General features: G+C 43.9%; 1 protein-coding gene across 1 annotated transcript in view; it reads right to left on the bottom strand.

Moving 5' to 3' along the window:
* LOC144798477 (hydroperoxide isomerase ALOXE3-like) overlaps nt 1–27,682 on the bottom strand; it is a 632,103-nt gene that overhangs the window by 201,501 nt on the left and 402,920 nt on the right. The window contains exons 4-5 of the mRNA XM_078669375.1: nt 5,978–6,100; nt 4,377–4,480 (exon numbers count right to left, since the gene is read on the bottom strand). Of these exons, the coding sequence (XP_078525501.1) occupies nt 4,377–4,480; nt 5,978–6,100 (227 nt within the window). The remainder of the gene's footprint in view (nt 1–4,376; nt 4,481–5,977; nt 6,101–27,682) is intronic.

Here is a 27,682-nt window from a genome sequence, read left to right on the forward strand (position 1 = left end):
CCTTGCCCAGTCCATGACGGAACCACGCCTGAGCCCCGGGGTCATTGTTCACATCCTTACACTGGACTGGCATATGCCAGGCCAGCCCACTCTGCCTACGCTCAAAGGGGGGAACAACACCGCTACATGTCCCAGATCTTCCCTGTAAGGATCTGCTGCTCACAGGTCTAGTTGTCAGCATGTCACAGCCACTCCCTCATGGCTAGTTTACACCCAGACCACACTCATCCTGCACAGCTGTCACAAGACATGTGACCCTGCCAATAAAAAGGGCCTGGCGCACGTGCTGGATGCCATTTCCACTCTCTAACTGGGTGTCTCCGTGTGGATATTGTTTATGCATGAGGGCCTAGTGCCCTGCCACCTCACATTGCCCAGTGTCAGGGTGACATGATGGCATCCACACCTCGAGACTCAATCATAAAGGGGTGATGGCTTGCGGTGCACAGACTTGGTGGCACCGGATACACTGAGGCAGGCATAGGCACACCACCACGGGACGGTGTCTTTCAGTGCACTGAGATAGGGGTATCTAAAGTGCTGAGAGGGTGCTCAGCATGCCATGATGCGCTGTCCTTGCGGTCTGGACTGGGAGGATTAGTGTGAGCCCTGCAGTACTGCAGTGTAGGCCTGAGCCAGCGGGCGGTGCAGGGCTGCATGATGTGGAGGGTGCCATGGCCGCGGGCCCCGGGCTTGGAGCTCCCACCAGCACGTAGTGGGCCCTCTTGGAGACACGCCGGTGGCGGAAGGTGAGCAGTGAGGCCTGTGTGCGCCGGGACGGGCTATCATCGCTAGGCAGCGGGACGGGCTGGGGTGCTACAGCCTGTGTGCACAGGGGTAAGTAAGCGATGATGGCGGGTGCAACTGTATGGATTCTTCCATTCATGTCTCTGGAAAGTGTTTCAGATAAGGGACCTAGGGGACTGCAGTGCATACTGGCATGTGGTAGGAGACACACTGGTGGCATAAGGTGAGCAGTGAGGCCTGGGTCCACAGTGTCGGCACTATCTCTCACTCTTTTTCTCTCTCCCTCTTTCTCTCTTTCTCTTTTATGATTTGATGTGCAATATCTTTGTCCAAAGGGGGGTGCCAGGGGTAGGGATGTGGGTGGGAGTGGTGGGGGTCCTGGGGGTGGTGGCAGTGGGTGTTGTTGCCCTATTGGGGCTCCAGGCTGCATGTTCATTTGCTCCGGGGCATCTGTAGTACTTCATGCGTGGCTCTGGGCTGTGCTCCCTTGTCTGGTGCCAGTTGTCCTCCAACCTTACACCAGGTAAGAGCAGGTGTTAAAATCCTGCAGCTAACATACCTTATCACATGTTTTGGGATCGTATCGCCGATCTGGCTGGTTGTCGAGAATTTTGCGAAGTGGTGTTGTTGCGGCTTTTTGGACGGAAACGCTTACTCTGCATATCATTAGCGCTAGTTGCCGGGGTCATCTGTGACGATGTGTTTTGCGACTGCTATCGCAGGTAAACTGGTGATGGGGGCTGTTAGCACCAGCTTGTGAATTGGGTGATACATTTATAGCCACTTTGGCTACGATAAAGTGCTGTTAACTCGGCGATAAATCCTTGAGAATATGCCCCTTCATCTTTATGTAAATGTAAATGTGGGATACTTGTAAAGCGCACTGTTACTCTACCCGAGTGTCCTGGCGCTGTAGACTGCTGGGGAACCCGTCCTGGTTTTCCCTGTGAGATGGTCCCTTTCTGGGTATCTCCAGGGTGAAACCAGGCATCCCCGGCGTCTGTGGGGGGCCGTTGTAGAGATGAGGCAAGCTTAATGCCCAGAGTTACCGAGTGTGTTCCCTGGTTAGAGTAGGCACTGAGGCGAGAATTATCGAGTCTGTTAACCCTGATCCAAGAACCTGCCGCGTCGGGAATTGAACCCTGGTCCCAGGCCGTTCTCTGCTTACAGGTCTGCCACTTCTAGCCAGTGAGCCACACCTCTCCACAATACGATCCATACATTTCCATGGACCAAATCCCTGGAAAACAAATTCCCGGGGGGTTTGTAAACATTTCCCCAAAGAAAATGGTACTCCCACTGCCAGATATTTCTGGGACTTGGCGTTACATTTTTGGGAGGATAATTAATCATTTTAAAACTCAAGCTAAGTCACTCAATATGTTCTCCTCTTAACAATCTAGGTGGGTCTTGCAGAAGGATTTCTCAAATTATGGTCAGCAAAACCAAGTATACGAGCAGATATTTACACTTCTTTTGATTTCAAACATAGTTCAAGGAATGTTGACATCTTAACGTTAATATTGTCTTTCCTCTTTGAAGTGTAACTTAGTCTTAACATATTATTTTTACATTTCTACGCGGATGCTTTTGAAACTGCAGCTTCATCATACTTTTTACCACAGGAGTAGATGAAAATGACAACTGCCAAGACTGTAAAACAATTTATATACAATGCCTAAAACTCTTCCCTGATGTTGAGAGTTGGGCTGTTTTGTACTATGTGGAGCACCATGCTAGAAAATGGCCATGGCACTTCATCTAAGCATTGTTTTATTCAAATGTATTGAGCTAAGATTGTTTACAAAATAAAATGTAAGCATTATTTGTAGTGTTCTGTAGTCCAGAATCATAATATGGAAAAAACCAAAGCATAATACAATAATGTAATGAGTTTCCCTTTCATGCATTGGTCGCTTTTCTTTCACATTTGGGATCCAATCACAGGACAGCATGCATGGCATGGGCAGGGTGTTAGCAGAGTTTAGCCACTAACGTTGTTGTCAATGTCATTCATATTTTTGATCAGCCAATAGCACAGCCACTTAGTGTTTGAGGTACTATGCAGGGTGAGAGACATTGTGTTGCCTTACGTAGGCTTGCACTGGTAAGTGGAAAACATAAAACACAAGCGTTCTGTTCTACGACCACCACATACATTCAGCACTCCATGCTGTTGTGTGTGGGACAAGTGGTGTGGCTGGAGAAAGCAGCATAGCCCTCACACAATGCAAAACGAACAATTGATGGACGGAATGCTGAACAATGTAAACATTCACCCCCAGGCACAAGGATTGGGGAGCAGAAAAGCGATGGATTTAGACCCAGATCTCTGTCCTTGGGTGAATGCTTGACATTGTTCAACATTCTGTCCACCAATTATTCTTTTTGCATTTGTCACCCGAGTGGGACTGGTATAGCCAGACATGGGTCCAGTGCTCTCTATGCCACTGGAGTGAAGCTAGCTTGGCTGATGAGGATTGAAACCCCGAAACCGTTCCCAGCATGCTTGTTTCCGGTCGAGTGAGGACCTGGCCTGGCAGCTCAGGCTGGACTGTTCCAGCAGGGAGCAGGGTCAAGACTGATTTGCTTATAAGTGCATTTAAATTCGAATGGCACAAGGCTCAGACAGTGTCTAGGTGACTGTGACATTTCTCCAACCCGTCTGTGTAACACAGCCGGGTTGGAGAAACCTAAGTGTGCATGTCTGTTTGGCCAGCCAAAGATGGCAGGCCAAACAGACCTGCGCACGTACGCTGCGCCTACCACTCCACCCTGCTGTGCCAGGCCCTGCCACACCCCACACTGCTGGCATCAGCTCAGTTATTTGCTAGACTGCTGACTGACTGACCAGTGGGGTGACGGTCCTCTGCCATTATGAAGGAACCGCCCCTGTTTGGAACTGGGAAGCAGGTTCAAGTACCCATGTCTGCTCAATATACTGTGATTCTGGGAAAATGGTTTAAACTTCCTCAGTCTCATAAACTGAATCTGACCATGTGTAATGTAGATGGTGCTTGTCTAAAGCAGTCCAATGTCCCTGGCCCACTGAGTGTTACGTAAACTGCTAAAAATAGTTTATACGTCACACAAGTACACACAAACACTAATGCTTCTTGCTGCCCTGTACTCGCACAACCTCTAAGGCTATCTCTGAGGTTAGGAAATCCTGCTTTTCAGCCTAACCAATGTACTCCAATTTTAATCATGATCATTTTCAGTTCCAGTAAGATGACGCCCTGTGTTTTAAAATCTGCACATGTAATGGGTTGATCAGCTGTATAAATCACAGTGGTTAACCAGATTAAACAGCGATGTGCCTAAGGGTTTCAAGTGCCAAGCTGACTCATTCCTCAGCCATCTACAATCAAACACTCATTTGTCCTACAAGCAGGAAAAGGAGGCAACAAGGCAGATTTCAAATGCATAACAGTCCTGTCAGCCAGATAAAGATTCATAAATCCTCTTGTTTATACTGAAAATCACATCCCGGAGTTGGATCGCTGGTAATCCTTAAATTCTAATTTATTTGTGAAGAATTGGAATGCCTGCAAGCCTCAGCAATCAGATTGCCTAAAGTGAGCTGGACACACAATGTACACACTGCCTCTTGAAAGGAAATTTCCTACCTGAAGTAGCAGTTTTATGAGTCCAAAAAACCCTCTTGAGGTCTTGAAGTGATTTCCAGGATTCCTGACATCTCAAAAATCCTTTCAGTTTGACTTCCAGAAATCTAGGAGCATGAGAGACCATTACATCACGATGAGTATAATGCATAATGGAAAGTTCATTTGAACATGGTGTTCTTTTGTTTTTTTACCCCTTCCATGCTCATGACGAGCTCAGCTCGTCCTGCAGCACAGTGCTCGTGTGCTTAGGACGAGCTGAGCTCGTCATGACCACACCCGTTTTTATTGCTGTCCAGCACAGCAGGGGAAACTCTCAAGCAGCGATGAGGTTAAAAGATAGTTTTTGTCAAACATGAATGATGTCTCTATTTTGTCTCTATTTTGAACATTTGTGGATTGTGACAAAGCAGTACAAAATTGAAGCTGAGACACAAACCCAGTTCCCCAGCTTCAAGATTGGCCACTCTAGCTGTTATCTACATCCTCTTGTCTATGCTAGCATAAAGGAGAAATAACAATGTATGAAATACGTCTGTTCTACAGTCAGGAAAGAGTAAGATAGAAACATTTTCTAATGCAAGACTATTTTTAGGACAAAGTGTCATCACAAAAACTATTAGGTTGGGGCATTGGGTTAGAAAAGGACTAGCAGTAGGTTAGAATAGGACGAGCAAACTATTTTTTCACTCAAATATTTACTGATTGCATGGAACCAGTGGACATAACATCAATTTAGTTCAATGAAATCATGAACCACAAACAACCATGATAGTGCCAAGGAAGGAATGACAAGTCTGCCTAATAAATCAGGCCTGTGTCCTTAAGAGTCAAAACTGATATAGAAATAGGAGATGGTCCTTGTGGTGTTTCTATGTTGGATGTCATGCCAAACTATTGGCAAGCAAAATTGGCCAACTTGTAGTGTTTGTCAAGTACTGTTGCCGTTGATAATGAGAGCTTGCCAAACTCTGCTCACTCTGCTCACTCACTAGCAGTGCAGTGCACCACTCACATTTCAGTGGATGGGCAGTAAGCTCAAGTATGACTTTAAAAATAGCATAGTAAAATTTAAAGATTGATTTGTATGAGTATATAGAGTTAAATTACTTGATGATTTAACACCATCATCTCTCTGGTAATTCAGTCAATTCTAGGAGACAGGCATCATGCAGATACAAAGCTTGTGCATAACATGCACACGCCATAACTATGAATGCTTAGATGGAGAACACTAAAGGGCATGTTAGACTTTTAATGACAGAATGAGTTTAGAAATAAGACAAAATGTTCTTTCACTCACTCTTAATTCCATATGGCATGGGCGCAAGACATGGTTCATCTTGAAATGTGTTTAACAAAATGGCTGCTCATTCGTAGTATGGCTCTTAAGCAGGATCCATGCTTTATGAACACTCTACAGTTACAACTACGGTAAAAGAACTTGAAATTCGAAAGAAAAACCTTAATCGAGTCATGCATGATTTCAATTACAAGAGCCCACTCTTATTGTCTTATTATGATTCCAATTGCTGTAGAGAGTATGGCTCCCTTTGAAGCACCAACATATAATTGTTCTGAATGCCATGACACTCAATACTTACGACGTTCCCAGCGTGAGGCCAAAATGCAATAATTTGGTAGTAGAGTATTTAACGTTCGAGTCTAGTTCCTTGGTGTCTTCCACATCAATGCATCTTGGAAAGGCGGTGTGGTACTCTTTCCACCTAGCAGAGGTAGAAGGATAGAGAAAAGACAGTAGAAACGTGCCAATGAATACTTCAGTCTGGAAAAGTGTTCTAGAACCCTGCCCTTATAGGCATAGCAAAATGGCTGCCATTTGTGTCAAAATTCTTTATTAAATAAATATTCATAAGTAATCAAGACATGAAAAGAAAGTGTGTGTGTCTGAAAGCGAAGGGAATGGGCAGAGGTAAGCGTGTTGTGTGGTGTAAGAAATTGGGCTGTTGGTTGACTGGGGTGGGCACTTTGGTCAAACAGCACACATAAGCCTTGTCATGAGGAAGCACAATCTAACCCTAAATTAACCTGTGCTCAACCCCCGGGTAGTTTCAAACAGTAAAAAGTGAAAAATCCCACACAAAAAGGAACTTACACCAATTTGGAAAAAGAGTCTAATACATAAAACAAGACCAGAAATGACAAAAATCCAAGGAGTATAACCGGAGATATGCAATTGTAAACATTCTAGTGAAAATAGCGCCAGGAAAAATACATCTTCCAACTGTGGTTATCTGTTTATGCCGGCAGGGCGTTGCCTTACTTGGCGTCTGTTCCAATGGAGCTTGCAGCTGTGAGGTGAGGTTTTGAGGGGCTATGCATCTGTCCCAATGGGTACACTAGCTGGACTTTGCAGGAGCACCTTCAGGCCCATTTAGAAGGGCCCATGGCTGGGTGGCACCATTTAGGATGGCGAGACACAGATAGAGCCCAGGTGCTGGGTTTAAGGTTGTTGGAAACCTGGTGTGCCCCTGAGGCGTCTGATCAGGAAGCCAGACAACAAGCTCTTGGAGTCACTCTGGGTTCAAGAGATGAAAGTCATGACCCCACCCAGGCAAGAGAGCAGCAGGTCAGCAGTCCTCCAGAGCAGCAGTACAGCCGAGTGGCAGTCCTTCCTGGCAGAACACCCACTGATCCAAAGGTGTATTGAAGAGGTGGTGTCTGAGGTCCATTATTTATACCTGGTGCCCTTCCCTTGGAACTAGTGGAGGGGGGGACTTCTAGAAACTCTCTTTGAAATTCCCAGTAATCTTGCCTTACATGCCTTGGCTTCAGATTACCTACATGGAATGTGTGGCCCATTGTGTGGCAGAAGGACACACCTATTCAAATATAAGTATTACTGTGCCCAGCTCCTCCCTATCATCCTGCTAATGACAGTCCATCCAGGCACACCGAAGCTTTCTATTGTGAGTGACTGTTTAGAAGGAATATCCGAAGTCCAACTGCCAACTACACTGGCTAGGGCAGGAAAATGGCAAATTTCTAAAAGCTTTTCACTAGTTCTATGAGCAGGAGATGCTGCACACATTGATGGACTCTGCTAGACTTGATTTATGTGCTGACTACTTAACCAGTAAGGTTTAGACTCAAACAAATTATTTGTGATTGCTCACCATATGCACTGTTCATTTTCTTTATGAATTCTTATGGGGTCTCCTTACAATTCCTTTAATTTAATTGTACTGACAATGACCTAGAGAACTCTGCACATTGATACCAAAACATCAATACCAAGTCCTACTCTATCCAGTGACAATGTCTGGATCCACATGAGAATAATTTGAGTGGACTTTGCAGACAATAATCTTTGATGTGCGTAATCAATCAATTGTGTTTTTCATAATTAATGTTTATATAGAACCTTAAAATCTGTATCCTTAAGAAATGTCATCTATTGAATACAAGTCTTTTGTTGAGATCATTATTTTTATAAATATATTAAATTTATTTTTGATCGGTTACTGTGACCTGTTGGGACAGATAATAGAAAATTGAACATAGATAATCTTGTGTTGTTAGAACTGAATCCCACATTTGCCAGTGACACTGCAAAATGATTCATACCCATTGCATGCAAGGGTTAATTGGGTTGCCCTTCTTTCTAAAATAACGCTCTAAAAGTGGATTTTCAAAGTTATACTAAGTTATACTATAAAATCTGAAGTCACCATAAGGTAGGATTTTTAAGTACAGTTCCAAAAACACCAAACAAGAACTAGTTACCTGCTCCCATTTGGATATTACAGCTTATTAAATGTAAGTATGTAACTCTAATCTAATCTTATCCTATGGAAGAGTTAGGTCTTGCTGTAGAGAAAATCGAATGGAAGGTTTTTTTTCACTAGCAGGACGTGTAAAAGTAAATGTGTCACTTTATAAATACACTGCATCCTGCCCTCTGGGCTATCCAGGGCCTAACCTAGGGGTGGCATACTTATTAAAAGGGAAGGTATTAGCCTGGCAAAAGGTATATTTGGCCAGGTTCTAATGGCAGTTTAAACTACACATACAGGCTGCAATAGCAGGCCAGAGCAATGTTTAAAGTGCTACTGAAGTAGGTGGCACAATCAGAGCTGCAGGCCTACAAGTAGCATTTAATGTACAGGCCTTAGACACAGGTAGTGATCCCTTTACTTGGGACTACAAGTAAATTAAATATGCCATTTGGCTATAAGCTAGTCTTACCATGTTTTAAGGAGAGAACACAAGCATTTCAGCAATGGTTAGCAGTGGTAATGAGCGCAAAGACCAAAGGCCAGCAAAAAGGAAGTCAGCAAAAACAGGAGGTCTGAAGACAGAGCTTTATGGGGTAATCACACCAAGGATGCCAGGTCTAATAGTGGGTGTATTTCTTGTACAAAACATTTTGCAAGCATTGCCTTCTCTTTCTTGTTCAAATTTTCTTTATGCTCAACAAAGTATGTCTTCTTTCTTTGTTCACTTCTGGACTTTAAGCTCCTCTTCATGAAGAAGAACTAATAAGGCTAGCCTTACAAAAAAAACCTTCAAGGTTTTCATCTGTCCTTTGATAGACACCCTAATGAGTGATCAGCAACCATTCAGCTTCTGTGGAAGAGGTGTGGTGCAACAGCCAGGGTGCCTGACTCTGGACCACAGGATTCACCGTTTGATCCCTGGCTCCGGTGGCAGGTTAGCCCAGCACCATGTTGCTCTGGGCAATTGCTTGCTTAATCTTCCTGATGGCGCCCAGTGCCGGGACACCTCTCCGGAAGTAGCTGTGTGCTTTACAAATACTGGTATTTCATTTTCAATTGTTGCTGGCTCACCACGCCAACTCAGTTCGTTACATTGAGTGGGGTTTTGAGTAATTTATCACTGTATTTGATCTACAGGTGGTTACTCCTGTAGATCAACATTTGTCTTCAAGCCCATCTTGGGAGTGGACAATGTTGAATAGATTGGTGTAGCCTTCTTAATCTCTGAAACAAGAATCCTTCTCCTGCGGAACCTAGCTCCAAATTCTGAAGCACACCCAAGTTTGCTTATGAAACAGGCTTGACATTATTGTTTTGGGGGTTGAAATGAAGCATATGTGCAGAGTTAGTCTCATTTTTATAAGAGCTTATGAGATATGTTGCAGCAGTGAGTTATGTGGTGTTGTGTGATGAGGTGTGTTCTAGTTTAATGAGGTTTAGTATGATGCAATGTGTGCTGTAGCATCGTCTGACATGCAGTACTCTATGATGCACAGTCATGGTGTTGTGTAGCGCGATATTGTGTATTGTGTTACTTAATATGATGTGATATTGAAGAGTGGTATGGTACATGCTAAAATGCATTATGTATTTGACAAACTACACCAGAGACATCGGGTATCAGAACGCTTTACATGAGCACCACTTTCGTTACAGAGGGACATATTCATTTTTGATAGGCACAGGGAGATTCTGGGCCAGATGTAGGTCGGTCGGTAACGGCCGAAAATCGGTATTTTCGGCCGTTACCGACCGGTAAATAAGATTTGGTATGTAGGGCCCCGAATTTTACAGAGACGGTAAATTTACCGATCGGTAAATTTACCGAATCTGTAAAATACCGATTCGGTATTCATACCTATTCGGTATTTTTGCTATGTAGGTGGGACTCTTCTGAGTCCCACAACCCTTACCGATTCGGTATTTTACCATCAAATATATTTGATGGTAAAATACCGATTCAGGTGTGCATGCAAGTGTGCACACCTGTGCCATATGACAGGCAGACCTGCCCTTAGGGCAGGTATGCCTGCCACATGGCCCCCGAATCTTTTTTGGGGGTGCTAGAGGGTGTCAAAGTGACACCCCCTGCACCCTAGTCACAATCTGTATTTACCGATTCGGTAAATACCGACCGGTAATGCCCCATTCATTCCTATGGGCTTCAAAGCCCATAGGAATGAATGGGGCATTACCGGTCGGTATTTACCGATTCGGTAAATACAGATATTTACCGATTCGGTAAAAGGAACATCTGGATGTTCCTACATCTCCACACCTTAGATTTACCGATTTTTAATTACCGAATCGGTATGATTCGGTAATTAAAAATCAGTAAATCTATTTTACCTACATCGGGCCCTAAGTGATTTGCCCAGAATCACAGGATGTTGAGCGTCGGTGCCAAGACCCCGGCTCTTCAAGGTTGACGACTCTAGCTGTAAGGCTACATCCTCTCCCCATCCTCTGGTATTGTTGTGTATGGTATGGTGTTTTGTGCTATGATGTAATACAGTTGGTAGTATAAGATGTGATGGAGCATATGGTGAGGTAGTGTTGCATGGCCTCTGGTGCTGTGGGTAGAGGGTTGTGGAGTAGTTGTGTGATGTTGTATGAGGAATGTGGAACAATAAACACAGGGCTGAAGGTTGTGGATCTGTCTTTCTTCTGCCCTCTCAGGACAGAGGCCAAAGTGAGATGGATATTTCCTGCACCGTCCTGATACGCCTAAAGCCCTACTTGTTGTATGCAGGTTAAAACGGATGTATCAGAGATGGTGGTCCAGCCCTCTTCACTTAGTAGGGATAGGAAATAATATATTTAGCCCCCTGAAAACCTGTCATAAGGGACAGAGATGGTCACCCTAATACTCTAGCATTTATACCTTTAAAGATACCAGGCTCAGCAGGAGCCAAATTGAAATTACCTTCTGGAATACGTATCTGGTATTCACAGATAAATATACAATAATATGAAAATGTGGCAACATAATATGTTTTTTTACAACAATTAATACTCACAGATCACCACATCATATCCCCTATATAAAGGTTGCTAAGTTAGACTTCAGATTGTAAGATAACTCCCTGAATTTTTGTGAAGGGTCTACATCTAACTTTCAATGTAGTTTGGTCAGATTGCGCAGTATCCCTGAGAATATGGAAGCCTTGTATAAAGGTGCTGTGCACAATGGTCTGCGTGGTGGTGGTGGATGATGTAATGTGGTTATGAACAGAGTGGTGTAGAGAAGAGCGGTGTACTACAGTGAGGTGTTGAATCAAGTAATAAAGTGTGATCAAACACATGGCATGTGATATAGTAGGATGAGGCATTAGATGATTGACTAAGTGTGGCACAGTGGTTGGTGTTACATGATGTGGTCTTGTATTCTATAGTGTTATCAAGTGTAATGTGAAGACGTTTATTATGGTGTATGTTTGCGGATGGTGTGTTGGGGTAAATTTTGGAGTGACCTTTTATAGTGTTTTATGGACTACATTAACTATCATTTTGATCTGAAACAGTTCGTTAAGAGGTCTGTTAAGGTACAATGTACTAGCAATCTGGACATTTTATAATTAGTTAAATTATGATGTAATGTGTATGGTTATGATGAGACAGTGTACATTTTGATGCAGTGTGATGTTGAGTTGCATGGTGTGCTATGTATGTGCCGTGGAGGGATGTCAAGTTGGGTGTAGTGTGGTATTGATTTAAATGTTGCAGTGAAGTAGGGCGCCATGTTGTGTTTAGGGTGTTATAGGGTCCTGAAGTGCTGTGCAATATATGATGGTATGTTGACATCCTGTATGGTGAGGTATGTTATAGTATGGTGCAGGTGAAGTCTAAAGTAACTCAGTGAGTGGGACACATGTATTGTGACTCCCTGTGCCCGCAAGACCCTTACCATACAAGCGATCTCCTAAAGGCCAATTCTATATTGCATTTCTCTCCCTTTGCAACCACAGATGGGGCAGGGTTAGGAGCTAGGGCAGTGTGATCAACAGCCACAATAGACACAAGAGTGTTCTTATCTTATTGTTCCACTTATTAAAGAGGGACTGAAAATCAGGATAGCCTCCCTTGAGGCAGGTCTTTATATTGAGAAGCTGGTCATGAATCTGGGTCAGAGGCGGCAGATCAGTCTACTTCTGCTGCAATGCCACTGTCCCATTCCCAAAGGATGAGAGCAATAAGAAGTGTGAGAACGGGTCAATCTGGAACCCATAACAGCCCTTGATGCATTTATTTTTGGAGTCAGAGTCAAAATCAATTCTCTAATTGTGTTCTATCTTTTTACATTGGCGTTTAGATCCTCTTATAGTGTTAGAATAGTATGGGGTGACTAGGTGGCAATTTACTCACTTTAAGCAGTGAAAAGTTGTTTAACAATGACAATATCTAGGAGATAAAGCTAATAGCACCCTCCATGAAAGCGGAAATTAAGTGAAAGCTTTGGATAAATTGTCAGCATCAATCTTAGACCTAGTAGTAGACAATGTATTACAGCTTTCCGGGATGAGTGACAATTGTCTAGGATTGAGGAGTGATCTAACCATAAAAGGAAACAGGTGGTAGAAATTGATTGCTAGGCATGTTGTTTATAAGAAGGTTTAATCTGTGGTTGAGTATAAATATAAAGCACTAATGAAAGTCAAACTCTAGCTTACATAGCAACTATAGGCCTCATATGCCACCATTTTTGGACGTTTGGTTCCATAGTTCTGTATCAAATGGACAAACTTTATTTGTATTTCCTCCTAGTAGAATGTTTGAATGTGTTTTCACAAGCAAGACAATACCCCACAAGAATTTTTAAATATAATTTCTGCAAAGTTTAGCATGTTCAAGGTCCCACCTAGTGGCCTTAGCAGAATCATACTAATTGGAGCAATATTTGTTTTACTGTAGGTGGCATCTGTGAGGTGATCGTTGTTGTAGAATGAGAGATTTTCTAAATGTATTCACTTGCAACTGTTTCACTCTGTTTAATTCTGATTGGTCTATTTTGTGGCAACGTGTACAACTACATTGAATTTAGGAAATCCATTGTTCTGAACCCTATAAAAATGTGTTCTTTTTGGATGCGTTAGGTGGCTTTTTCTTCCGGACCTGAGGAGTCGAAGCCGTATCTGATTGATCTCATTCTATACTCTGTATTTTGCTGACCTGAAATGTACTAAGTTCCTTGAATCTGTATTTTAACTGAGCTTTTATCACTCTTATAAACTATATAATTTGAATTCTGTAATACTATAATTCAAAAATAAACTTTTAAGGTTTAAGCCATCCCTGTCTGTCATTCTTGTAGGACCAACTGGGTTCTACGTGTCAATATTGAAATTGTCATTTAGAATGCTTTAAAGAGGAACAGGTCCAGCTAGAAGCACCAAAATCCATTAAGTTATTAACACTGCTCCTGGTCCATCAGTTGCACACCCAGACAAAAATTGACCCTTGAACCTATCTGCATTCTTGATTCTTGAAGGCAGTGTGGAGTGATAGCAGTTGTTGGAGGGTTTCAGAAGCACTTTGTCTCACTAAGGATTGACTGAAACGTTAAGGCCATGTAATTAATTGTTAAATACGTTTTCATGTGGATAGGTGGAACCTAGTATTTACATTATGAGTAAAGAAACATGGGTAATATTTCTATGAAGTTTGTGAAGGTTAATTGCAAAAAAGTTGTTGCCTCCCAAAGGTTCACTCTCTAGAGAGATGAGCACACAGAAACAGAAAGGGTTTTATATGTGCATGCGGCTCAAACAATGACATAAGTGCACAGTCAGTCAGTCAGTCAAATAACTTTATTCGGTTATTTAAAATAACAACCATAAAAGCATTACACACAAAACGTATATTGACTCATATTTACAGAAAAGAAGTTAAAAATGACTTGGTTAAATTGATTATATATGATTACAAAAAAGTTACAGGCAAGATATACGCTCAAATGTTTAAAAAAAAGGGTTATTCGGCAGACATAAGAAAATTAATATTTTTCTAAAATATGTCTGTTACAAGCACAGTTAGCCTTCCATACTTTTCCTAAATTTGAGTGCTAGTTTTAAAAAAATACACACAAATAAGGTACAATCCCAGCCTAACATCTGAAGATAACAAAGTGCTGGTCTAAATTGAGAAAAATTCAGTTTTTTAAGACAGGGTTTTAAATATAACCTCCGTGGTATAATGTAAAATGGACAAAAAAATAAAAAGTGTGCCAGGTCTTGCGGAGACTTTTCGTCGCAGCCGCAAGCCGGCAACACTTGTCCACGGTGTGCTCCCTTTGGCACGGCCAGCAATAAATGAAATAAATCCAGCCTAAATCTTGTCAGCAGGAAGCGATCATAGCTTGTCATTGGCCATGACAAGTACGGTTCCATGAGCAGGGTTGTTTTTAATAGCACATGTTTGCGTATGCTTCCTTTCCTTATTTCACCGGCCTCCCTGTCTAAGTACCTAGAGGAAACAAAAGCCTTCTTCACAAGAATAACATCCAATTTCGTAATGGATTTTGGGTTTAAGAAGAGTTCAGGGCGCCCAATTTCCCTGAAACAGTTACATAGATACTTTATCCAGGGAACCTTAAGCCTGTTTTCCCATGTTAACGCTTCCCTCAGTATTAGCTGGGTAAGAGGGACATCGTTATTTATCCAACAGTTTAGTCAACATATTAAGGGTTTTACTGCTATTTTGTCACATAGAAATGGTACACCTAGCTCTTCATGTACGGAGAAGTTTGCTGTTCCGCCAGGGACCCTTAGTATCTGTTTGAGAAAATTATTTTCTACTATCTCCAGGGCTCCGAGTGGGACATATTCCCATATCTCACTGCCATAGCATGCAATAGCAACACTCTTGGCCTGATAAAGTTGAAGTAATGCAGCCACTGGGCTGTTGCCCATTTTTCTTGCAAAATTAAGTTTTGCAGCATTTGCCCTAATTACCTCTCCCTTTTTTTCTGTACTACGGGTCCCCAGTTCAGTTGGTGATCGAACAGGACTCCTAGATAGGAGAATGTTTTTGTTGTAGGGATTGAAACCCTATTAACATTTAAGCGATTTGGCTTTTTGTTACCTTGTCCAACCTTCATTACGAAAGATTTAGAGTTATTTATACTCAAATCTCGAGATTTCATGAATGTAAAAAAGGAGTTTAATAATGTTTGAAGACCGTTGGCAGTTCTGGACAAAAGGACTGCGTCATCCGCATAAAGCAGAACTGGCAGTCCTTTACGTCCAATGTAAGGGTAATCAGCTCCTGTGCTTAAAAGATGCTCTTCCAAGTCGTTTATATATAAGTTAAAAAGGAACGGGGCTAAAATGCACCCTTGTCGAACGCCCCGGTGCACACCAAAATCTTTTGTCACATTTAAATCCTGTGTGTACCGGACGTTTGCCCTTGTGTCAGAATGCATATCTGCTAGTAAATTAATTAAATTCTGCTCTACACCCATTTTCATCATGGCGTTCCAGAGCTTTCTACGGCTCACGCAGTCAAAGGCCGACGACAGATCCATGAACGCCATGTGAATTGTACCTTGTCGGGGCTTAGTATACTTCCCTATAATTAGGTACAAGTTCAAACACTGGGTGATTGTAGAGTGACCGGGCCTGAATCCGTATTGGATTGGGGATATTACTTTATTTTCATCTGCCCATGCGACCAATCTATTTAAAATTACACCCCCCACTACTTTGACAACAGAATTGATTATAGATATTGGTCTATAGCAGAGGGGGCTATTTCGGTCTCCTTTCTTGAACACGGGTACAATAGTGGATACCCCCCAAGACTTTGGGCAACCGGAAACCACATCCGCATTAAGTACTGCGGTGAGGACTGGTGCCCATAGTGATCTGCAGGATTTAAAGAGGTCCGGTGGAAGACCATCCGGTCCTGGGGCCTTGTTACTAGTCAGCCCTTCAATTCCCTTTTCAACCTCGTTTATTGAGAAGAGCACTAATTTCTCCTTGGGTTCAACCGGGATACATTCTGCCTGTAACTCATTACTTTTAAAAATAGAACTAAAATGGTTAACCCACTCTTCCTCTGGGATATTTGTACCCATGGTGGAATTGTTTGAATGATCAAATAGGGGTTTATTTATAATATCCCAAAACTTGGCGCTGTTTCTCAATATTTCGGGATCTAAGAGAGACTCCCATACATTTTTCTTTACTTCTCTCTTACGATTAGCAAGGAACTTTTTGTACCTAGCACGCATAACCTTATTATGCACCGGATCTCTAGGTTTGGTTTTCAGTGCTAACTTGAGCTCGCGGCTGGCCTTGGAGCAAGCATTATCAAACCATTTTGGGTTACTACTTACATTCCCTTTAACTGTCACCGTTAACATCGATCCTACTATTTGTGCGACACCCTCAAAGGATGCCAAGATTTGTTGCGATGTTGATTCGGGTGATGTACATAGCAAAAGTTCAGAACTGAATGAGTTATTAATAGAGTTATACAGATTTTCATGGTTCACCATTGACCATTTTAAGCGACGCTTCCCATTTGTACATTTTGTGGACCCACGATCCACTCGTAGCTTTCGCTGTTCAAAAATTCCCCCACCCATTTTGATACATATAGGATTGTGATCACTATAAATACTCATTTGGATGTAGAAGTCCAGAACAGTATTGGCAAGGTCAGCAGACAATAAAATATGGTCTATGTATGATCCAGTAGTGTGGCCTTTAAATGTGGGAATGGGAAAAAGAGTTTGGTCCGCCACCGTAGACATTGCTATAATTAAATTATTTTCATTTATTAGTGTATTTAAGACTGTTCCACGCCGCGAGTGATCAAAGTGGAAACCTTCCAGGCTGGTACATCCTAGTTGGTTAATGACAGTCACTCCGGGGTTTCCAAATGGGTGTGTGTTAAAATCACCTGCGAGCAGCAATTTGCGGGGCAATCTCTCAACATTTTCTCTCAAAAAATCACATAAAGGCTGTTTATTACAGTCACCTGTCTGATTAATTGCATTATAAAAGTTGATCAGGGTGAAAGTAGTTTTGCCTCTCTTTAGCTCTAAAGCCTGAATGTTTCGATTACCAGAATGGTACTCAGCTTTAGAGCATATAAGAGCCAGGTTAACATAGATTGCCAGGCCCCCTTTTGCTCTACCGCTAACTGAGGGTTCTGCTGGGATGAAAAAGCTCTGAAAACCCTCGATATGTAAAAATTTTTCCACCAGCCATGTTTCCTGGAGACATATTATCGCATATTGTTTGACTAAAGACAGCCAACCAATATCATTAGATTTATCACAAAGCCCTGCTATATTCCATGATATTAAGCTTTCATTACAGGGTGATGATAAACACAAAGTTTTGGTATCTGTGTCTGTGTCAGCCTTTTCAGCTGAGGAAACATGCATTTGGCTTGTTCGTCTATCTGCCTGTTCTGCCACAGAATTATGTATTGTGTCTACATGTATAGAGGCTGGATAATACATATCTGATGAATTAATAAGTTGATTTACCTGAGCTGGTAAAGCAGTCAACTCGTGGTTAGATCCGTGCATCACAGTTATAATATCCTCATACCCTAATTCTACACCTTGTTGTGTACAGTTACTATGAGCGGGAGAAAGGAATGTATCAGATAGTCATTCAACCCCTTCCATCCCGCCCTGTCCATAAAGGACGTCAAACCTGTTGGAAATAGGGATGTTGTACTGGTTGTTAAAATGGGTAGGTTATTGATGTTCGTGTTGGTATATCTGTTGTGGCCCTTCCCACCTATCTAAACTGCACCCCCAGTTATTAGCAGGTGCACCTATGCCCCATCCATTTGATGTTCCATTCCAGGCTGACCTTATGGAGGGATGGGTTATCTTAGGATAAGTCATGCTACGCTGTTTCTTGCCAAAGAATTCTAAAGTAAGTGGGACGATGGTGCCTCTCCTGCGTTGGGGGGGGAAGTATGTTTGATAGGATGTTAGGTAGTGTTGCTGAGTTCATAAAGTTTAAGACTATACAGTCGCCAGTAAACTTTTTTGGGTTTTGTCCTATCCATGGTACCCTTCTGGCTGACCTAACCTCTCCTGCTAACTGGTGTTTTCCTCGGGGGGCCATCTGCATATTACCAGACAGCCAATGCAGGGCCTTACTTGTCAATGATGTGGGAGATTCTTTTTGGCCAGTAACCATGCCCGCACTGGCTGAACAACTCTGTCCAACAATTGTAGAACTGTTGAATCTCTCACTTAGCTCAGGTACCGTCCACAAGGAATGGAAACGAGCCCTTGTCAGACCCATAAGGAAAAACACTGCTGCACCATGGACTGACTTAACCAACCTAAGACCCATTTCCCTACTACCTTTTTTGGGGGAAATGATTGAAAAACACGCAAATCGCGATCTATCTGGACACATAGAACTTGCTAATGCCCTGGACTACTCCCAGTCTGGGTTCCGCCCTAAGTGTAGCACTGAGTCCACCCTCTTGTCTGTCACTGATGATTTACACATGTATCAGGACAAGGGCTTCTCAGTCATCTTGGTTCTATTAGATCTGTCGGCAGCGTTCGACACCGTATCTCACACCATCTTGACAGAACGGTTGTCGAACGCAGGCATTAAGAACAAAGCCCTTGACTGGTTGAAGAGTTTCCTATCTGATCGTACCCAGAGAGTCACCATGGGTGCATATCGCTCAGCGGAAGTAGAGATCTCTAAGGGGGTGCCATAGGGCTCCTGTTTGAGCCCCACCCTTTTTAATATCTACGTGGCACCCCTGGCAGGAGTAATGCGTAGGTTCGGCTTTATCCCCGTATCATACGCAGATGATACGCAGCTCCTCTTTCCTTTTAAGACTCTCTCCGCTGAGGTTAGGAACTCTTTTTCTCTAGGCATGAAGGCAGTGGCAGAGTGGATGTCCTCCAACTACCTCCAATGTAATGTCAACAAAACGGAAGTTATGTTGTTTGGAGAGGCTTAAATACTATGGACTCCGGAGTGGTGGCCATCAGACTTAGGAGCAGTTCCTGAACCCAAACAGGTCGTGAAGAATCTGGGAATTCGGTTTGACCAAGAGCTGTCACTCAAACAACACACGAATTATATTTCAGGAATATGCTTCTATACCATCAGTCTACTACTCAAAATCTTTCCGCTGCTCCCCAACTCCGCCAGGAAAACCCTTGTTCAGGCACTGATCCTTAGTCGGATCGACTACTGTAATGGTCTGCTGCTTTCGGCCAACGAAGGGGTGTTGGCCAAGTTACAGGTCATTCAGAACACAGCAGCTCGCCTTGTTCTTAATGTCCCCCCGAGAACTGCCTCAAAACCACTCCTTGAGCAGTTGCATTGCCTTTCTATCCGACAGAGAGCCAAATTTAAAATATGCTGCTTGATCCATAAATGTCTGAATGGACAAAGGCCCGTCTATCTTGAGCGGAAATTTGTCCCCTATGTCCCAACACGATCCCTCAGATCTAGTAACAATCTCCTTTTAGTGGTCCCCCGTGCCAAAAAATCCAGACACGGATGTAAAGCTCTGTCTTTCACGGGACCCAATCTATGGAACAAGCTCCCTCTGGCTCTGAGACAATGTAAAGAACATCTTACATTCCGAAAACTTCTGAAAACTGTACTGTTCAAGAATGAGATCTAGCTCCCATTTTCACGCATCCTATATTACCGGTTCCAAAAGCGCAGAGATACTCTTGTTAGAGTCGATTCAAGCGCTATATAAACCAACAAATAAATAAATAAATAAATAAACCAAAGGTGGGTCATTTGCGAGTACCAATACTAGGGGAGAGGCATCTTCTATGAAATGTAATGAATCATTTTCTGAGTGTAATGGGATCAGTTCAGATGGTTTTGGAGGTGGAGCTTCTCTTAACGGTAAAAGATTATTGTGTGTTACTGATATGTGTCCAGGTGAATTGGTCTGTGCTACATTTGCACCTCCCTCTATCCCACTCATGTTAAGCTCTTTGGTTGCATTAGCTAGATTAGTGACTATAGTTGATAGGTTTGTCACCTCATCCGTTATCGTTTTCTGAGCCGTGCCTAGTTTCTTTACTGCGGCAAAGAGCTTGTCTAGTTTAGCCACCACCGGTTTAATAAAAGCCTTAAGCTTACTATCAAACATATCCGCTATCCTGCTTAATATTTCATCATCCACGTTTTTTTTGTCGCTATCGACCCCTTGCCCCTTGCTTTTGTCCCTAATTTTTGGTGGTGTTGCAACCCTTTTTCTCCCACCACGATTTGTCTGTGCCTTTCTACATTTTCTAATCGCCCGTGTAGCAGGCACAAGAGCTGGGGGATCTTCAGCTGCATTATCCGCCTGTGTGTCCACGTGTATGGGGGAATCCTGTACAGTATCGTCAGGCTGGGACTCAATATCGGTAACATGATCTAAATCTTGATCGGACTCTAAGAGTGCACTGTGATTATGAGACTCGCTATCATGTATCTCAGCGTCTGGGATTTTGTTTCCAACATCCTGAGATGATATATCTACCCACGGGGAGTTTGGTGGTGGGCTCATAGGGTGAAGAATGGGGGATTGGCTTAGTCCCAGCGACTGTCTTCTTTCACTATTGATTTTAGTTACTACATGTACCATGTAACTATCCATAGTGTTTGCCGCGACAACAGGAATCCTTTTTGGCATCCTAAATAGAGTTAGTTGGAACACAAGTTTTTAAACTGTACAATTACAGATGGGTTGAGCGCTGAAAGAAGAAGGGGAGCAGTAGTAGGTTACAATGTAGTTATAACAAGGCGCAGGTACTCTTACTTTAGCCAGGTATCTAATTGCCAGTACGGGCAGTATGGCGTGCCCAGTCCAGTCTCTGCCAGTCTCGGACTGTCTTAGACTGTCCGCCCTTTGTCCGGGCTTCGTCCGGCGTCCCGCACACGCGTCCCGCTCTGCGAAGGAGGGCGGGCCTAAATAGGAGGAGCAGGGGCGGGAAGAGTCACCAGGTGCGCTGTGTTGAGCGTGCGCAAGGTCCCCTGGTACTCGCAGTCCCGACCCCTGTGTGCAATCCGTTAAGGGCGAGGTCCAAATCTCAGGTCTTTACTCCCCCTCTGCAGGGCTCCAAGGCTCTCTACACCAGAGGAAGGCTGAGTCCGTGTGCGTGATCCCAGAGACAGCTGCGAGCGGCTCCCGCAAAGCGGGGGCCGCAAGCTGTAAATGAACAAAAAACGGGGAGGAGCAGGGGCGGGAAGAGTCACCAGGTGCGCTGTGTTGAGCGTGCGCAAGGTCCCCTGGTACTCGCAGTCCCGACCCCTGTGTGCAATCCGTTAAGGGCAAGGTCCGAATTTCAGGTATTTACTCCCCCTCTGCAGGGCTCCAAGGCTCTCTACATCAGAGGAAGGCTGAGTCCGTGTGCGTGATCCCAGAGACAGCTGCGAGCGGCTCCCGCAAAGCGGGGGCCGCGAGCTGTAAATGCACAAAAAACGGGGAGGAGCCGGGGCGGGAAGAGTCACCAGGTGCGCTGTGTTGAGCGTCAGCAAGGTCCCCTGGTACTCGCAGTCCCGACCCCTGTGTGCAATCCGTTAAGGGCGAGGTCCAAATTTCAGGTATTTACTCCCCCTCTGCAGGGCTCCAAGGCTCTCTACACCAGAGGAAGGCAAAGTCCGTGTGCGTGATCCCAGTGACAGCTGCGAGCGGCGCCCGCGAAGCGGGGGCTGCGAGCTGTAAATGCACAAAAAACGGGGAGGAGCAGGAGCGGGAAGAGTCACCAGGTGCGCTGTGTTGAGCGTGCGCAAGGTCCCCTGGTACTCGCAGTCCCGACCCCTGTGTGCAATCCGTTAAGGGCGAAGTCCAAATTTCAGGTATTTACTCCCCCTCTGCAGGGCTCCAAGGCTCTCTACACCAGAGGAAGGCTGAGTCCGTGTGCGTGATCCCAGAGACAGCTGCGAGCGGCTCCCGCGAAGCGGGGGCCGCGAGCTGTAAATGCACAAAAAACGGGGAGGAGCAGGGGCGGGAAGAGTCACCAGGTGCGCTGTGTTGAGCGTGCGCAAGGTCCCCTGGTACTCGCAGTCCCGACCCCTGTGTGCAATCCGTTAAGGGCGAGGTCCAAATTTCAGGTATTTACTCCCCCTCTGCAGGGCTCCAAGGCTCTCTACACCAGAGGAAGGCTGAGTCCGTGTTCGTGATCCCAGAGACAGCTGCGACCTAGTAGTAGACAATGTATTACAGCTTTCCGGGATGAGTGACAATTGTCTAAGAGTTAAAAAAGGATTGAGGAGTGATCTAACCATAAAAGGAAACAGGTGGTACAAATTGATTGCTAGGCATGTTGTTTATAAGAAGGTTTAATTTGTGGTTGAGTATAAATATAAAGCACTAATGAAAGTCAAACTCTAGCTTACATAGCAACTATAGGCCTCATATGCCACCATTTTTTGGACGTTTGGTTCCATAGTTCTGTATCAAATGGACAAACTTTATTTGTATGTCCTCCTAGTAGAATGTTTGAATGTGTTTTCACAAGCAAGACAATAACCCCACAAGAATTTTTAAATATAATTTCTGCAAAGTTTAGCATGTTCAAGGTCCCACCTAGTGGCCTTAGCAGAATCATACTAATTGGAGCAATATTTGTTTTAGTGTAGGTGGCATCTGTGAGGTGATCGTTGGTGTAGAATGAGAGATTTTCTAAATGTATTGACTTGCAACTGTTTCACTCTGTTTAATTCTGATTGGTCTATTTTGTGGCAACGTGTACAACTACATTGAATTTAGGAAATCCATTGTTCTGAACCCTATAAAAATGTGTTCTTTTTGGATGCGTTAGGTGGCTTTTTCTTCCGGACCTGAGGAGTCGAAGCCGTATCTGATTGATCTCATTCTATACTCTGTATTTTGCTGACCTGAAATGTACTAAGTTCCTTGAATCTGTATTTTAACTGAGCTTTTATCACTCTTATAAACTATATAATTTGAATTCTGTAATACTATAATTCAAAAATAAACTTTTAAGGTTTAAGCCATCCCTGTCTGTCATTCTTGTAGGACCAACTGGGTTCTACGTGTCAATATTGAAATTGTCATTTAGAATGCTTTAAAGAGGAACAGGTCCAGCTAGAAGCACCAAAATCCATTAAGTTATTAACACTGCTCCTGGTCCATCAGTTGCACACCCAGACAAAAATTGACCCTTGAACCTATCTGCATTCTTGATTCTTGAAGGCAGTGTGGAGTGATAGCAGTTGTTGGAGGGTTTCAGAAGCACTTTGTCTCACTAAGGATTGACTGAAACGTTAAGGCCATGTAATTAATTGTTAAATACGTTTTCATGTGGATAGGTGGAACCTAGTATTTACATTATGAGTAAAGAAACATGGGTAATATTTCTATGAAGTTTGTGAAGGTTAATTGCAAAAAAGTTGTTGCCTCCCAAAGGTTCACTCTCTAGAGAGATGAGCACACAGAAACAGAAAGGGTTTTATATGTGCATGCGGCTCAAACAATGACATAAGTGCACAGAGACTGGCATATGCACTTCCATTTATTCTCTGCACTTTTCACATAAAGAGACTCGAGGTTCCAAGGAAAAGAATGTACAGATGAAACTCTAACCCAAACCCATACAATTTAAGGCTTTAAACATCTGGAACCATGTGGCAACTGTACAGGAGCGTGAGACAGAAGATTTAGATACAAATAAAGTTAGCCATCTTCATGCTTTGTGGAGGGCTGGGGATGGCTGCTACGGAGAACCACACCTCCGAGTAGCATCAGGTGATCCTTGCTCCTCCCCCGGAAATGGTGGAGTGTACCTGACGGCATGTGAAGTAACAGGCTATGAGCTACTGCCGATATTCACCGGACAGATTCGGCTGGCGGCGTCTCCTATTGTTTTTTCTCGTGGTTTTGCGGTAATTGAAGGAGGCTGCTTACAGCGGTCATACGGCGGAATTCCCTTGCAGCACGAGTCGAGCAGATATTGCCATCACTCAGCGAGGAACCGCGGAGCTCCGTGAGAGGCAGCTACGAGGAGGTCTGGCGCTTTGTAAAGAGGTGGTGGAGGTGAGGAGGCTTTTTGGGAAGTGGCTGTTCAAAACTCAATTTTGAGTAGAGCTGATCCATTCTCCTAAGCGTTGGAGGCAGAGGCGGGCCACCAGATTTAAATACTGACTTTATAAGCCTAAAAGCACTGGGGCAAAACAGAGCTAGCAAGGCAAGGCAAGGCAAGGCTGACTCAGAACGTATTCCTCCGCGCAGAGAGAACTATTGAACTATTGAAGTTTGAATCAGAGGCAGTGTAAGCACCATAAGTCTAGAGCTGGGGAAACAGCTAAATACTCGTCTTGCAAAAGCCAAGGCGCGGGGCTACCCAAGGAGGCAAGGGAAGCTAAGAAAGCGGCACGACTAGTAGGGGTGGAAAGCACCCCCCGCCTCGTATCGTTGATTCAACACCTGAGAGTTCCGAGGGTGAAGTGGAGGAAGAGAGCTTGGACACAGCCACTAAGCAGTTAGTACTCCCTGAAGAGAACACCAGCAAAGACCCGGCCACCATAAAAACTGTTGCCAATGTTGCCACTGCAACCGCTGTCTGCCCTCCAAGATTGACGCAAGATGAATGTATTCTGGACAAGGAACCGGATTTACAGAAGAAGGGATATATAAAGGAGGTCAAGCAATTTCCACTATTCCTGAAAAAGCCTATGCCGCAGGCCCCTTTTCCTAGCTCCTCATCAGATACCCAGAACACTAAGAACGCTAAGAAGGTTGCAGATAACGGGGGCTCGGCCAGACTAGAAAGTCCGAGTCCGGGTTTGGGCCATGATTTTAGTCCACAAGATGAACTTAATATGGTGCACTGCATCACTCAAATTGCCTTATCTAACCTGCCCGCCTCCTGCAATTCTGACAAAGAGATCAATCCTAGTTCTGCTAACCAAATTGAGAGGCCAATGCTTAATCTGCCGAAACCCGGGAAGGTTCAATCAAGAGAGCAATGGCCCAACTCTGCAAAAAATCCTGTCCCTGTTTCAATAGCTCCAACAGTGCCGATACCCTCGGTCCAGGGGCCATCTCGCCAGCAAGAGGATGCAGCGGCAGTGGATCTGAGAATTCCTCCCTCTGCAATGCCTCCACCTCCGCCACAGTTGTCATCCTTGCCTTCACCTCTTTTCAATGCTAATGTTAATATTGATACCGACTCAAATACACTGATCGACTCTACAGGAGAATTCCAGATGAGTATCAAGGATATGCTAAATTTAATCTTAGACGAGGTGCGGGACTTAAAAAGGGTTCATAAAGCAGAATTGGCCTCCCTCAGCCTACGATTGGAGAAAATAGAGAACACTATGGGGAGCTTTCCCATCCAGCTTCAAGAGGCTGAGGAAAGAATTTCGCTCTTAGAAGATCAACTCGCTTCTGTTCTCAAAGTGGTCAAAGTCGCTACTAAAAGTAAACAAGCAATGGAAATGAAACTGGAGGAGTTGGAAAACCATTCTCGGAGATCCAATCTCCGCTTGGTTGGGGTACCCGAGGGTCTGGAAGGGTCCCAACCCTTGAGCTGGGTCAATAACTTCATCAAACAAAAGGTCATCCCTGAATTTAAGGGGGACCTCACGATTACGAGAGGCCACCGTGTCCCACCTCAACCCTTTCCCAACTCAACACTCCCGCGCACGATCTTGATCAATTTTGCAGATTTCCACATCAAAGAGACAGTTCTAACAAAAGCTTTTCAGCAAAGACAGTTCTCTGTGAATGAGACTTCAAAATGTCGAATCTTCTCAGACATGTCTGCCTCTGCGGCTCGCCGCAGGAAAGAATTTGTCAAAATGTTGCAATTATTCAAGGCAAAGGGGGCGCAGGCGTCTATAGCTCAGCAATCCAAGCTAAGAGTCCTGCTGAAGGGGAAGTTTTTCATGTTTACAGATGTTGATGAAGCCCAGCGGCTTCTGGATCAGATATCTCTGAACGTATAAGGGCTAAAATAATTAGAGTCCCAGGATGATATTGACACCTAGTCCGCTGTTAGGATTTATGGGATTGTAGTAAAAGGGTCAAAATTTTTCGCACTAGAGAAAAACATTTTTCTTTCTTCTTTCTCTTTTTTTGTTGTTCTTCTTTTGACTATATGTCTTTGCAGGGTAACTAAATAGTCAGTTAGCTGGCCAGCATTGGAGGCTAGTTGTCAAGGGGCACAGGTAGCCCACACTCCCGGGAAGGCGGGAGCTGAGATCACCAGGGTGTTAAAACACGACACCCGAATTGAGTTGGGGTAGGGGAAAGTGGAGGGTGTGGTGGAGGGGGGTAGTCCACATTCTCTTGGGGGGTGGGGAGGGGTTGGGCTGGCAAAGGGGAAAAAATGAAGCTGGTTGTTTGTCTAGAATTTATTGCTTTTTTCTTTTTTTCCTTATAAATTCATTAGTTTTTATTTTTGGCTAGTACTTCAAATTTAAAGGTATCTTTTAATGTTAATGGACTCAATAATAAGAGACAAATGCAGGCCATTGAAGCTTGGATAAAAACGGAAAACCCTGGTGTAATTCTTCTACAGGAAACCAATATTACTACCACAAAGATATCTGAATTTTCTATGTTCAGACTTTGGGCAGCCTATCGGGGGTTTTCATCCTCTTTGGCCCCCAACAGAGGGACCGCTATATTTATTAATAAAAGCTTACAAGCAGAGTATATCAACTCGGGTAGTGATCCATCGGGGAGGTGGTGCTGGGCTTCCTTTTTGTTCAGATCAAAACCTTACCCTCTCACATTTGTGAGTTTTTACGCACCAGTGGAGGATAATACGAACCCCCACGAGGAACTCTTTCTATCACTGATCAGGATCCCGGTTGATTTAATTGTGGGGGGGGATTTAAATATTTTGATGGACCCGCGGTTAGACTCTACAGTACATGGGAAGAGGCAGACAAACCCAAGATCCTTTAAAATCCTGAGGAATTATGAATCTATATTGAACCTCCATGATCCATGGCGATTAGCGTTTCCGTCTCAAAGGAAATTCACGTGTGGATCAGGATGGTTCTGTTCCTCTTCCCGCATTGACTTTTTTCTGATTTCCCAGGGGTTAGAGTTCATTCAACAAAGCTTTTTTCTTAATGCCTTTTCAGATCACGCAATGCTGACTCTGGAAATCCACCTGGGGGCAGGGTTGAGACTGCTGAAACGGTGGATCTTCAATAAGTAATATTTAAATGATAAGGAGTGGGTGAAACTGATGGATTCAGAGATTAGACAATTCTTAAGCCTGAATACTCTATCTGCTGCTCCTCATATAGTCTGGGATGCACTTAAAGCATTTGTCCAGGGGCAGATAATAGGCAAGGACGCAGCTATGGCTAAGAAAGCTAGGCTCGAGAAGCTACATTGTGAAGATAAGATCCATGCTCTTAATGAGACATTTCTAAAAAGATCCCTCTGTCTCTAATACAAAGCTTCTTGATCAGGCCAAGCGTGAGCTATGCTCTGTCTATAACACCCAAAGTGAGATCTTTTTTCAACGCTTCCAACAGAAGGTATATGAGGAAAGTAATTTCACAGGTAGGCGGTTGGCGTGGCAGGCCAAAGAGCAAGCCGCGGCAAATCAAATAAAGGCATTAA

The sequence above is a fragment of the Lissotriton helveticus genome, chromosome 12 (genome assembly GCF_964261635.1).
Source record: "Lissotriton helveticus chromosome 12, aLisHel1.1, whole genome shotgun sequence".
Lineage (NCBI taxonomy): Eukaryota > Metazoa > Chordata > Amphibia > Caudata > Salamandridae > Lissotriton > Lissotriton helveticus.